This window comes from Dichomitus squalens (assembly GCF_000275845.1).
Source record: "Dichomitus squalens LYAD-421 SS1 unplaced genomic scaffold DICSQscaffold_26, whole genome shotgun sequence".
NCBI lineage: Eukaryota > Fungi > Basidiomycota > Agaricomycetes > Polyporales > Polyporaceae > Dichomitus > Dichomitus squalens.
In genome coordinates, this window is record NW_006766908.1 from 90856 (window position 1) to 104237 (window position 13382).

General features: G+C 54.0%; 5 protein-coding genes across 5 annotated transcripts; 4 read left to right on the forward strand and 1 right to left on the reverse strand.

Annotated features, from left to right (window-relative positions):
• Positions 1–577: 577 nt before the first annotated feature.
• DICSQDRAFT_171805 (uncharacterized protein) lies at positions 578–1569 on the forward strand (the record flags this gene model as incomplete). The annotated part of the gene is made up of 2 exons (XM_007367501.1): positions 578–1492; positions 1546–1569. 2 exons carry the CDS (start codon positions 578–580, stop codon positions 1567–1569), a joined length of 939 nt encoding a protein of 312 aa, XP_007367563.1.
• Positions 1570–2082: 513 nt separating this feature from the next.
• On the reverse strand, positions 2083–3798 carry DICSQDRAFT_138325 (aldolase). The gene is made up of 4 exons (XM_007367502.1): positions 3424–3798; positions 2889–3163; positions 2632–2836; positions 2083–2568 (listed from the first exon to the last, which is right to left on the reverse strand). Exons 1-4 carry the CDS (start codon positions 3664–3666, stop codon positions 2212–2214), a joined length of 1080 nt encoding a protein of 359 aa, XP_007367564.1. The 5' UTR covers positions 3667–3798; the 3' UTR covers positions 2083–2211.
• A 103-nt stretch (positions 3799–3901) lies between these two features.
• On the forward strand, positions 3902–4220 carry DICSQDRAFT_64674 (uncharacterized protein; the record flags this gene model as incomplete). The annotated part of the gene is made up of 2 exons (XM_007367503.1): positions 3902–4130; positions 4183–4220. 2 exons carry the CDS (start codon positions 3902–3904, stop codon positions 4218–4220), a joined length of 267 nt encoding a protein of 88 aa, XP_007367565.1.
• A 1113-nt stretch (positions 4221–5333) lies between these two features.
• Positions 5334–6908, forward strand: DICSQDRAFT_162364 (galactose mutarotase-like protein; the record flags this gene model as incomplete). Its single annotated transcript, XM_007367504.1, has 2 exons — positions 5334–5900; positions 5962–6908. Exons 1-2 carry the CDS (start codon positions 5390–5392, stop codon positions 6906–6908), a joined length of 1458 nt encoding a protein of 485 aa, XP_007367566.1. The 5' UTR covers positions 5334–5389.
• A 5349-nt stretch (positions 6909–12257) lies between these two features.
• DICSQDRAFT_171808 (uncharacterized protein) lies at positions 12258–12546 on the forward strand (the record flags this gene model as incomplete). The annotated part of the gene is made up of 2 exons (XM_007367505.1): positions 12258–12413; positions 12469–12546. 2 exons carry the CDS (start codon positions 12258–12260, stop codon positions 12544–12546), a joined length of 234 nt encoding a protein of 77 aa, XP_007367567.1.
• Positions 12547–13382: the final 836 nt, after the last annotated feature.

Below are 13382 nucleotides of genomic sequence, written 5' to 3' on the forward strand. Positions count from 1 at the left end.
TGAGATTGAATAACTTGCTTTAGGGTACTGTAATTACGTCTTACCCCCCAGCGTTCGTGGCTTCCCTCATGACACGCACGTCTTCGGATACATATGCGATAGTTGAGTCACATTGACAGGAATTGGCATCCCAACCCAAAGAGCCTGTGAGCACCATTGCACCCTAGATAGGGGCAATTGTCATGTATAGCAACCAAGTATTCGTATTCTAGTCAGGTTTGTCTTTCGCATGACATGTCACTCTCAGGATCGCATAATCACGGAGGTGAGTATTCTCAGGGTATCGGGAATACGTGATTCATTTGTCTCTTCTAGTACAAGCCATGGCTGTTTCTACATAGGCGTGAGTCACATCCCAATTCAGTCTAATACTTCCTCTCGTCCCCCGTGTACGGATGAAATGAGTCGGGCTATGCCGATATAGCAGCATGGTGGTCGCCCCGGGTCCAATGCCCAGTAATCGATAATCCTATTAGCAGGGCGTCAAGGTCGCTGGTGAGCATATAAGAACTATGCTTCGGGCCCCAGAGATACAGAACCATTCCCTCTCCCTATCGTCGTTGGCTAGTGAACACTCATGCCTGAATTAGCTACTATCAAGGCTATCGCGTCGGGTCCCTACCACGATAGTCCGTGTGGCGACTTAATCATACGCACCGCGGACGGCACGGAATTTCACGTCGACCGCAAGAGTATTGCGGACGCATCACCTCTCTTTTCCGACCTCTTTTACCTCCCTCAGACTAGCTCCGATACGAGCGACAAGCCGATCCTCGATGTTGCCGAGTCGACAGCAGTCTGGGAGCGCATCATGCACATATGCACTCATCCCCCGGAACCCGTCATCGACTTCGCACAACTGTCTTCCCTACTCGCGGCCGGCAAGAAGTATTCCCTACGAGGCGTGAGCCAGCGGATGCAGGACGTCCTTCTCCGCGCCGACTACCTCGACAAGAAACCCCTGAGCGTGTACGCTCTCGCGTGCGCCTACGACCTCCTAGCCGTCGCACGCGTTGCGGCCCGGCGCATGCTCAAGCTCCCTGCGATGCTTGAGTCCGTCCCCGAGCTCACGTCAATCTCCGGGCGCGCATACCACAACCTCCTCGAGTACCGCTACAAGTGCGGGCAGGCTGCCTCTACGGCTGTCGCGCGCTCGCGGGGATTGCAGCCCATGCCAGGGTGGGTGGACGAGGAGACGATCAAGATGCTCGTCATATGCAGCAGCACTTCCGACGACTGCAAGGAAAACTCGGTGTACTACTGCGTGCATCCGACGGAGTATTATCTGCGGCAGTCGTGGCTGGACTATCTTGATAAGCTCGGGCGTGAGCTGGTGGTGAGGCCAGACGGATCGCTCGCGAGCAGCCCGGAGATGCTGGAGCCGGTGGTTGTGTCGGCCGCGGAGTGCATTGCGTGTGCGACGAAGATATTTGGGCAGGCGATTGGGTTCGCGAAGAAAGTCGAGGAGGTAATAGAAGACGCGATTTCGAAGGTGAGGTTTACTCCAGTGCCAATCGGTCATTGTACTCAACTGTCGTGTTGCAGGTTGAGCTGGCTTCTGATGCATAGTACGCGAAAGATCGGTTGGTATCTCACCCTCTGGAGTGCTGTGTAAGATAGTCGTTCACACTCGAGGCGCACGAAATCATGATACCGGACGATCGTTCATGTTGCGTAGTGACGTTGGCTCGTTCTCCCCGCGACCACCACCCTCAGCGGGGCGAGGCCCCTACTGACAGTATGACTGGGAAGGGAGTATTTTGTCGCTGAGCATCGGCAACCTCTCATCACATCTGCTATCGTATCACTCTGCTCGCGTCAGCGTTCACTAGAGTCGAGTACGGCTGATTGAGGCCAATCCCTCTCTCATATCTACTGTTCATCATGTACACCGTCAGCAAGATCTCGCCTTAGTCACTTGACAGAGATTTGCGACACCCTTCTAGTGTAGGGAGCGCGCCCGAGGGGGAGACTGGGTGCTTGTGTACGAAGGAACTGAGAAGGGTGAGCGGAGGTGAAAGTAGGGCTTACAACGGCTGCAGCACACATGCGTTACACGTATCGGACCTTCTCTCCGTGTATGGTTCTGCTATGCCAAGCATGCATTTAGCTGTTCTTCACTCGCGTACAGTGTGCAAATTACCGCAATGCCCAAATTTGATCAAACGCAGCATGGCAAACCAAGACAACACAATAGAACGCCCCCCCTGCTCAAAGCTTTGCAGAAACACTCTCTGCTGAGCCTCCATCCCGCTCGCGCTCCTTCTCCACTCTCTCCCTCTCCCGCCGCGCCTCGAGCGCCTTCCCGACGCGGCTCGCGTTCGTCCTATTCAGCTGCTTCGAGATCCACGAGCCGACCTCCGCGATCTTCGCGAGGTCCCCTGGCGCGTGGAACCGGCTACCCTGGAGTGCGTACAGAACGTCCTCAGTCGCGACGTTGCCCGTCGCACCCGGGGAATAGGGGCAGCCGCCAAGGCCGCCGACGGAGGAATCGAAGGTGCGGAGGCCGTAGTCGAGCGAGGTGAGGATGTTGGATACGCCCATTCCGAACGTGTCGTGATAGTGGCCCTACGTAAAACATGTGCTCTTCGGTACTCATCGAGAGACAGGCGCAGGAAAAGATGGGCTTACAGCGAGCACGGACGGCGAGATGTCGCTACTGCCGCCGATGACAGTCTCGAGCATCTTCCCGACTGTCGTAGGGTTGCCCGTCCCTACGGTGTCGCCTAAGCTGACTTCGTAACAGCCCATCTCGAGGAGGGCTTTGGTAACATCGCGGACTATGACGGGATCGACCTTACCCGAGTACGGGCAGTCAATCACCACGCTCACATACCTGTCATGTTTGTCAACGACTCTCGTAGCGGGAGATAGCTCCTACGGCTCACCCTCTGACGCGAAGTCCCTCCTTTGCCGCGCGTGCCGTGACGGCCGTCAGGCGTTCGAGCGACTCCTTGATTGTGCAATTTGTGTTCGCCTTGCAGAATGCGTCTGTGGCGGCTGTGAAAATTGCTATTTCGTCGGTGTATGGGACTTCGCCTTTGGGCTGCTGGGCGAGGAGGTCTAGTAGGATTTCGAGGCCTTTGAGATTGGGAACGAGAACGGGGTAATGCAGTCCTTCCCGCCGTTGCATGTGCTTGATGACCTCTGCGGTTCCTGCCATCTATGATTGCGTGAGTTAAGTCAGGCACTATGTGAGCACACAATATGGTCAACGAAGGGCTCGCTCTGCTTGCGGGCAACTAGGCGAGATAGCCTCATGTAGTACGGCTCGTCTCCTCGCGCGCAAGGAACTGAGAGAACATGTCAGGTCTTCGGACAGCTGTTCTTGGAAGCTCTCAGCATTGGACTTGTATCAACTATTGTCCCACATAGTGCAATCCGAAGGCTCTGTGAATGCCGCGAGATGGGGCCGCAACTCACCTGGGGCACCCACTTCGGGCTGACGAAGCTGCCAGCCTCGATGATCTCTGTACCAGCCTCCGTAAGTCGATTCACAAGCTCTACTTTCACCGCGGGCGGAATGACCGCCGACTCGTTTTGCAGACCGTCGCGGGGTCCAACTTCGACGATCCGGACGCATTCACGGGCCTGCGTCGCGTACGTGCGGGCTGCGCAAGTAGGTCGAGTCCTGAGCAGAAGGCGGGCGGCGTGTTTGGCAATCATGGTCGTCCCAGGCGTCGTGTCCAAGTCTCAGTGCACGTTAGAAGTGAAGCTCATGGACTTTGTCGTCGGCAACGGTGCTCCGACGGGGGTACCGAAGCTATGTTTGAGACGAGGTCATGCGATGAGAAAGGAGCATTCGCGTCGCTGACTGCCGAGGACGGCCCCCAGGGCTATGCAAGGCGACGTTATTGGCGCTTCTGCGCATACTCCGCTTCCACCACCCACTCGCGAATTCATGTCCTCGTCTGAATCTCTTGATCAGTCCGGTAGTATCGTCAAGCTCTCCAACGAGGACGCTCGGACCGAGCAGGCATTGGCGCAGACAGAGTTTCAAGACTGCTTGACTTGTCGAATCATCGGGACTGGAGCACTGGCTGGCGTCGGAATATATGCGCTCAGAATGTCTCGAGCTGGCGCCCCTGGATCGCCAGTGGGGAAGAGAATCATGGGAGGGGTTGGTATAGGTGAGCAGCCTCGAACTCCCGGAGTTTCATGTGGCTGAATGGAGTGCATGAGGTTTCCTGATCGGCAGCTACTTCCGTTGGACGATGTAATTGACGACCATTTTGAACCTCTCTTAGTACCGGAAATTCAGGAGTGGGACCTGCGAGAGTTACTCCATGATCCACAATTGCGATGGTAATGTGGTAAGTTTTGTTGCTGCAAAATCCTTAGTCCAAGGGCGAGGCATCCTCAAACTTTAGACCGCCGTAAGCCGAGGTGGTTGGCATGCGCCCTTAGGCATCATCAATACTCTTCCTGGCAGCCAGGCTACCAGCTCCGAGGAATCACGATCGATGCTTGTCATGTAGACTAAGGGGAGCGGCTCGGTAGGTCCCCGAGACCGCATTCTCTGTTTACAACACTCTTCACCACTCAGGTGGTTCCTGATAGTCACCGTCGTCGCTCGAAGAGACCGTGCCTGTCAACCCCAAGTAAGTAAGTCATACAGTGCGTCCTTGAGACTGTCATTGGTGAGGGCCCTGGTTCATGCAGCCTTTCGTCAGCTTCTCTGGTATAGGCTTCGGCGCAAAACACACATCATGACGGCGATACCACCTAACGGCGCAACGGGTGCTCGCCATTAGTGTCGTGTCCCTGCATCATGTGCCGTCCGTGATGCCTCGTATGCGACGAGCCATAAAAGTGCCATCGGTGCCCTCATTTCTCCGTCGTCATCTAGCTGTCGTCTGCACAAATCTTATAGCCTGGGCAGAAATCTCAACTAGCTCTAACGTATCCGTAAGCAGAACAAATCATAAATCCGCCAGAAGTCGTACTGTATACATACTTTGGTTCGAAGATATAGATATATCATCACGGATGCTGATGCGGCCATTAATGCCGTTAACACTTAATCCTCCAGTCAGTCTCGTGTTCAGGTCAAGCGTGCACCAACGTGAGCATTGACGAGACCGGAGGGAAGGGACCATCAATTCGCGAGATTTTTGAGTAGCCCTCATCCCATCATCAGATTGATGACGCGGCCACCTGACCCCCTCTGTAGATGCGAGACGTGCGAGGCGCGCACAAAGAGCACAGCAGCACGGTCAGCGGACATCTGCGCACCTCGCTTCGCCCCACTGACGCATGCGGGGGACTGTCAGTGAACTTCTCTTTAAGCTCATGATGTCGGCAGGAATTTCGACCGTCTCCGCGTTCCCCTCGTTTCGCGGCCTCATCGTCCTTGCCTCGTGCTTGCGTGGACCTGGTCTCTGCGACGATGCACTCCCTGCTGTCCTACGTGACGTTCGCCCTTTTGACGTGGAGCGCAACCGCTCAAAACACCACTACTGTCGTTGACAGCAGTACCGTCGCGGTGTCGACCACGACTGCTGTTTCGGAGTCGTCAACTCTGGACGCGTCGACCACCACTGGCACGTCTACTTTCGCGGTCTCATCCTCGTCCGCGACCAACCCCTTGCAGACGCCCGGTTTCGTGAACAATGGTACCGTAGGCGCGTACGCATGCGCTATTTCCGATGCGACCGCTGCCACCAACCAAATTGTGCTCGCGGATAACTCCACCAATGATGCTATCACCTTCGGTGGTACCCTTACTGGCACTACCCTGGCGAGTTGCCCCGAGGCACTCCAACCTACCTACCCGTTCAATTCCATCAACCTGCGCTCGCCTGACGATTCTATCCGTGCGACGTTCCTCCCATACGGTGCTTCCGTCTCGGAGTTATGGGTGAAAGATAGGGATGGCGTATTCCGTGACATCGTCCTTGGTCAGTGAACATGTTCAATTCGAGTGCGAGGGAAGTCCTAACGTCGTCTACTATCATGTAGGCTTTGATAACAAGACGAACTATGGCACTGACGTCGTCCACCCCAACTTCGGTCCTCAGGTCGGACGCTACGCTAACCGTATCAAGAACGGCACGTTCACCATTGATGGCAAGATCTACCACACGCCTCTCAACGAAAACAATCACGACACGCTCCACGGCGGTACCGTCGGCTACGACCGCTCCGCCTACCAGATCACGAACCTAACTAGCTCATCCGTCACGTTCACCCTCCATGATGCGGACGGTAACCAGGGTTTCCCTGGCTCTGTCGTCTCGAGCGCGACATACATCCTCGAGAACAATGCCACTTGGCGCATCGAGATGGACTCGTACGTGACTGACAACAAGAAGTCGCCCATCATGCTTTCCTCCCACACTTACTGGAACCTCGCGGCGTATAACGGCTCAGACACCGTCCTCGACCACATCGTGTACATGCCGCGCGCGGACAAGTACATCAAGACCGACCAGTTCCTCATCCCCACGGGCGAGATCGCCTCTGTCAAGGATACCCCCTTCGACTTCCAGACCCCGCGCCCCTTCAGCGAGCGGTTCAACGAGACCGTCGGCGTCTGCGGCGCGACATGCCAGGGGTGGGACTCGTGCTTCGTCATGTCCAAGCACAAGCGCGACGAGCCAGTCTTCGAGCTCACCTCGCCCGCATCCGGCATCAAGCTGTCCGTAACGACGGACCAGGTCGCGATCCAGGTTTACACGTGCGACGGGATCTCCAGCGCGGGGAAGAGCCTACCGCGCAAGCGCGCTCATGGAGGTGATGGGACGACGAACCCGGGCAAGTTCTACGACAACCACTCGTGCGTCGTCGTCGAGATGGAGGACTACATCGACGGGATCAACAACCCGCATTGGGGGCGGAACCAGATCTACGACAAGCACCGGCCGTATCACTGGCGCGCCGAGTACAAGTTCTCCACCGTTGCTTGATCGCGAGCTGGGACGCCTTTGTGCGGTGTATGTGGCTCTAGTATAGTTCGTTCCGATGTGTAATGCAGGTGCGCTACGTCGACAATTGCAAAAGTTTGAATGCGTTCAATGGCGAGGTCTGCCGCAGCGCACAGGACCTAGGCCTCAGGGCTCAGTCATGCATAAGCATAAGCAGCCGCGCGTGTTCCGCGGACAACGGCATTTCTCCCTAGTACGGGCAGAATGACGAGCAAGGCTACCGCATCACGTTCGTACTGCAGCGCGACAGCCCACTAAATCAGGACCTTGCGCACCTAGTTCCCGAGGTGGACAAGTGCATTACGTTCCCAAACGTATACTGACGGCTTCGAATTCACGGACCCTACTAAGCCCAGGTTGCGAAACATTCTGTGCTTCGTCGTCGTCGGACCCCTCGCGCGGATCCTTTCGACGAGCGACGTCCCCCAGCGGCAGGAGCACAGGATGAAGTAGCGAAGGCGCCAAAGCTAACAGCTCCCCAAGGATCATATCATGCCATCTTGAGACACGCGTCCATAGGGTCAGTGTCGTGCAAGCAGCCGGACAGGTATCGGGACAAACTGATGCAAAAGCAGTTGCGGTACGCGAAGCATTACAAACAGGTGTTCGAGGTTGAATTGATTATGTGGCAGCATCAGGACCGACATGGTGCAAAAAGTAAGATGCATGTACATATCGCCTCTTAGCAAAATGCGATCAAGAGAACAGCGTATACAGCAGTATTACTGGGGAGGGCTTCACACCGGTCCCTCAAGACGGCGTTTCGATTTCTCCCAGTTGTCCCGGGTGAGAGGCATATTGTCGAATTCGTTCCTTTCATCCCGCCACTTATTGAATTGCGACCATTGACATGTCTCTCTTATGGTTCTCCGTGCTCTCTCTTTGTCCATGCCCTCCGGAACCACCCCCCTCTCGGCCAGGGCCATGTACACCTCCTCCACCGTCGTCTCGGTATCAATCGCAACTTCGCATCTCCATAATTCAACGCTGGCTACAGATGGCGGCTCAGATGAGTGGGGCTCATGTCTGTGAAAGCATCGCTAGGAAAACATACCGTATGGGTAGTAGAACCGAGCTTCGCCACAGGCATCATGTATTTCTAGGCATTGAAGTAGTCCGCTTGTAGATCCAGGTGCGGGACAATTGGTCTTGATCTCATAATCCCCTCTCAACGCGCAGGTATGCTCCATCGCCTCTCCGAAATCAACGATAACGGGGAAGTACTCGGCACCTTCCAACTTGCCCTTCTGGACCTCACGGACGACTATGTTCTCCTCACGGAAGTCGCCATGGAGGATCCCAGCCCTATGTATGGCAAGGAGACCATTCACCGTTAATTTCCTATCTCAAACATTATCAGTGGTGACATACGAACGAAGTCAGTGGGATATGCACCTGAACTCTAACGGCGTTTGGGAGAACGACCTGGTACACTGGGACAGAGCTCGGCCACAGTACTCCATAACCAGCACTGTTATCCTGTCGTTCGCTACATAACACCCATGGACACGGGGAACAACTGTTCCCTGTAGCTTCCGCAGTCTATCTTGATAGAGATTGGCCTCTCGCTGAACCTCCGCAGCTCCCATTGTACCCCAGCCAACCTTGCAAACCACGTCGAGTTCCTTGACTTCGTCGTCTTCATGTTGAGCGATGCTCACAACTGCCCGGAAGACCTCGATGCCGCGCACACTTTTAGCACGGAGGATTTCTGTGAGCTGAGTGATCCTGAGCGTCCCAACAATGGCCTGGTGACAAGGTACGAGTGTATGATAGGGACCTGTACAAGGGCCTATCTTGCTATTCGAGGTCGGTAATTCCATTGTGACTTGACGAGTTGATTCGCGCTATGTGAGAGGAGAGGGAAGTGATATGCTGGAGTAGAACAGGACGTCCAAGGTATATGTACGGTTCGAGTGTGATTGGCGCTCAAAGTGGGGCGGGCAGCTTGTCGGCCGCTCATTTCGCTGCGCGCTTGAGGGCGCCTATACGTGGCTGCTAAAAACCACGACCGAAAGACCACATTTTGAGCACCATCCCCCTGATTCTCTCTAAGTTTGTATGATAACACTGGAGCTCTCCACTGGCTCACTGGCAGTATCCGAGCGAGTGAGCAGGACGTACCACTATGAGCGCTCCCCAGCCCATACGTACCCTGGCCCCTCAAGCGCGCGGCGAAATGAGCGGCTGACAAGAATCGACACGTTTTCTGCAACACTCACAATGCTACAAATTGAACAGTATACAGCACATCAACCTTCAAGATGTCAGATGTGCCGGTACCTGGATACCGGGTATGTATGCCTCCATATGCATCCGAGGAACAACACCGATCCACACGATTCACAATGAATTGCGCTCAAGTGTTTTACGTAAGCAGAGATCGAAGGACCTCTGTGGCAAACCCGGAGTAGTAGACAAACATCAGGCTTTCCTTCATGTTAGATGTTACAATGACAGCATCATAATCCGCATGTTTAGTATGAACATACTCCATAACTGTTGGACGACCCTAAGACGCGAAGCCAATATGATTCTCTGGAATGATGGATACAATAGGTTGCTATCATCCACATAACAACAGGGAGGTTTGTAAGTCTCACTTCTCGCCCCATAGTGACATTGATCATGTGTCAGTTGGCAAGTGTTTGAGGCGCATCTGACTGTGCTACAATTGTGCACGCCTCACCGGCCTTGGGTGGGATTCATTCCAACCCTCAATTCATTCGTCATAATGTCATGCGCCTCAGTATGCCTCACAATTTGACGCCACAAGCATCACCCCACAGTATGTATAAAACTCGTCTGTGTAGACGGAGCAAGCCTACAACACCGAAGCTCTACACCCAGCCTACACATCTGCACACACCTCACAAGAGCTGCGGTCCGATAACAGAAGTCGCCTTGCTACGGAGTTACACAAGTCCTCGGGCTCTCTGCACCCAGTAAATCAACGCGACATCCACGGCCAACAAAGACTCTTCAACTAGCGCCACAATCTCTCAAGGCCCGACAGGTGACTTCATTATAACTCGCTGTGATGGCTATATCAGATGGCAATATTGTTATCCCTTGCACAGATTCGGTTTCAACACACATACAAATACAAAGCAAGGTGGCAAGCATGACAGGGGAGTTCTATACGAAACTTGTACCTTCGACCTCCATCACATTATTGACTGGAATCACAGATCAGGGGCCAATCACACCTGGTTCTCAAGAAAAGCCTCATAGGACTCGGGCATCTACTCTTGTTCCGTATTATAGACCTACATCTGTGGATGACAATTCCTTCTTCTACGCAACTCAATTTCAAGGTTCGTCGGATGTTCCCAAGATAATCATGCAAACACACGCTCAAAATGGCGGATTGGGATACAGAGATTACTACGGCATATGACCTTACGCGCACCTTTCCTTGTGAACTCCCCGACGTCTACTCCAGGGCTCATATTCGAGGCACAAAGGAGACTACACAGGCAGAACGTGACATTCGGTTGAGAGGAGACCAGCACCTGAAGTATCTGGTTTATTTCCCAGCTCTCTTGGACAGCTTTGAGGCGGAAGGAAAGGCCATGTTACAGAAAATAGGCGTGGACGCAAGAAGCCTGGATCAGGCTTTGGCCTTGGGACACTGTTTTCCCGAGAACCTACGCTATGGCCTGCCCAAAACTGTTCGCTCAGAAAATGACGTTGTGACATGGTGCCAGCAAACTATATTTCAACCGGCCCTCCTGTTACTTTGTCTCATTTCTAGGGTTAGAGAACAGAAGAAACCATTCGCGTTGCCTTTGTTCGATCCCGAAAAGGACCCTGAGTGTCCTGCTCTATCCAGCTATCCACACGCAGACATCATTCCAGACGGGATATTCATGAAGCAAGTACCGAGGATGAGGATGTACTGGTCCCTGGAGTGTTCTGTACTATCGAGGTCAAGTCACAGAACGCCTTGAACGCTCAGGTTTTTGATCTTCTCACCGCAACGCAAATGGTCAAGTCAAGCGATGCATCTCACACCTGCGCGTTTGGCTAGCCTGGTGAAAATGACAAGCTATCAGGCAAAATGAACAAATTCATTGTTCAGGTGAGACTTTCCTGGAAGGTTCTTCATTCATATCTGACTGCGACGTACTAAACTAGGTCTGGTCTCAATTAATTGAGACGAAGGCTGCGTGTGCAATCCTGACCTGTCACACAAGAACCTACTTCTTCATCAGGAAAGGCCAAACGCTATACATGTCTCGAGAGTACAAATACAGCGATCGGCCCGTCTTTGCACTATTCTGCTTGCTCGCAGAATTCCTTGATTTATATCCAGAGAATGTCGTCCTCAAATTGCCTGACCCAGATGTCAGACTGGTGACGTCTGCTCTAGGGAGAAAGAAGTGGCATATTGGCGTGGATGGGAGGTCAGTAGCTCGACCGGGCACGTCGCTCATGTCCTCTGAGATTAACCAATGTTCGCAGAACGTCCTACGACGCCGTGAAGGGGATGGGGCTCATTCGATGACGGGCCACGGCTTATCAGCCATGGAGACACACTTCGGATTCATGCAATGTACATCATATAGCGACCATAGCAGATCCAATCCATCTTGATTCGAACACTGCTTACTCGTTACTTTCTCTGGACTCGGAATGACCTTGATCTTGATTGATCGATTCGAAGGCTGGACGGTGAGGCTGGCCTCAGGCAATCGCGCGTCTTCGTTCATCTAAGGGCCTGAGAAGGCTGGGGGTGACACAATCTATGGTTTTTTCGTGTAGAGTAAAGTACCCTCGCACACGGCGAATCATTGTGTTGTCTGCAGAATCACATCATGTTAGAGAATAGAGTGCGATTGCGAGCGACTCGTTGACACAAGTATCGCCTTTTTGCGTATCCACCGTGCATGTCCTGTTCACGACGCTGATGTGAAGAAAGCCTGTGGTGGCGAAATAAACTGCAGTAAGCTCATCAAAATGAGAGCGAGCAACACATCAGCTTCGCGGCGTCGAGCAGTAGTCGGATCTCAGCCATCCAGGAACTTGAAGAAAACGCCTGACAACTGTGCCTGAAGTGAGCGCCCGTCGGAGTCGGACCGACTCGTCTAGTCCAACCCGCCAGTGAGCACCGCCTTATTAGCCTCTACTCATAAGTACGACATCCGCATATTTGCAGTTGCAGATCTTCCCTACGAGCTATGTCCCAAATCTCACGTCTCCTTTCGATAGCTTCGCATGCGAGGGTTCTCAAGGAAGATACGCGCCAAGCCCGACTGGTGGAAGAAAGTCTACGACGACGAGATCGTAACATAGTCGCGCAAGGAGATGATCGAGCATGACGCAGTCATGGTCGAACGATTCTGGGGTGGCAACGAGTACTGGAAGAGGGGCGATGGCGAAAAACAGTGGCCCCGGGACAAGATCACCGACGTCCAGCTCAACTACCTCCTTGATGAACTGCGATATGGCGCGAGCCAGTACGACGACGAAACTGATATCTTTGTGGGCGTATACTCCATTCAAGTCCTCGATTCTAGCTGAATTTAGCTGTATGTAGGCGACGGCGATCCATAAGGTGTACGAGTCGCGATCTCTGATACCCGCCGATGTCAAGGCATCCCTCGAGCTCCTTTAACTCGTACCACCACCAGCGACAACTTTCCCACGGTCGTCAGCCAATAGGAGCGGGCTACGCCGTGCGGTCAGTTCTCTCTCTGGGCGACGCACTAGTTCATATCGAACGCTATACACATACTAATAGCAGAATGCCGCTGGAACCTGTCAGACGAGGAGGAACAGCATCGCCACAAGTTACCTCACGGTCGAAGAAGACGTCGGCGCCAGTACCGGCGGGCGCACCGCCCGCAAGGCAGATGCGGCCCCCAACTGAAGACACATTTACGGCAGCGTATGGGAAGATCAAGACGATAGAAGACGCTCTGAGTGTGTTGCGCAGGCATGAGATGGTACCCGCAGCAGGAGCCCCTACGGCTGAAGGACTAATTACCGGGCTTCTGCACGTGGGAGTAGCCCTAGTGGGCAAGAACGAGCGGGCGGCGGAATGCTGCATTGGGCTGGCGGTATACGCAAAGACAGTTATAGAGGGCGCGGTGAGTGAATCCTTAACAGACGCTTTACTCACCCGTCTCGAGGCACAGGCTACCACCTTAATCAGTGGCCTGGAAGAACGAGTAGCCGCCGCAGGAGATCACATCACGGAACTCACGAGCAAGCTAGCCGGGACTGAGGAGTCGCTGAAGGAGCGGATAATTGCAGCAGTAGACAATATCCGCGATGGGGATCGCTCTGGCAAGGCACCCGGTGAGTCGTTACCATACTCTACCCCTCTCTTGTATGCGGACGCCGTGCGCACCACCCTCCCTGGCACCGTGAGGGCCGCGCAACTGAGCGTTGCGGATCGCGAGGGCATCCGCGCGCGACAGATCCTAGTCGACGGGTTCCCGTTGGGTG

Coding starts and splice junctions, on each gene's coding strand:
- DICSQDRAFT_138325 (XM_007367502.1), bottom strand. CDS start 3,666: ATGATTGCCAAACACGCCGCCCGCCTTCTGCTCAGGACTCGACCTACT. Junction 2,837..2,888: donor GAGGGACTTCGCGTCAGAGG/GTGAGCCGTAGG, acceptor CAAACATGACAG/GTATGTGAGCGTGGTGATTG. Junction 2,569..2,631: donor TCTCGCCGTCCGTGCTCGCT/GTAAGCCCATCT, acceptor TGTTTTACGTAG/GGCCACTATCACGACACGTT.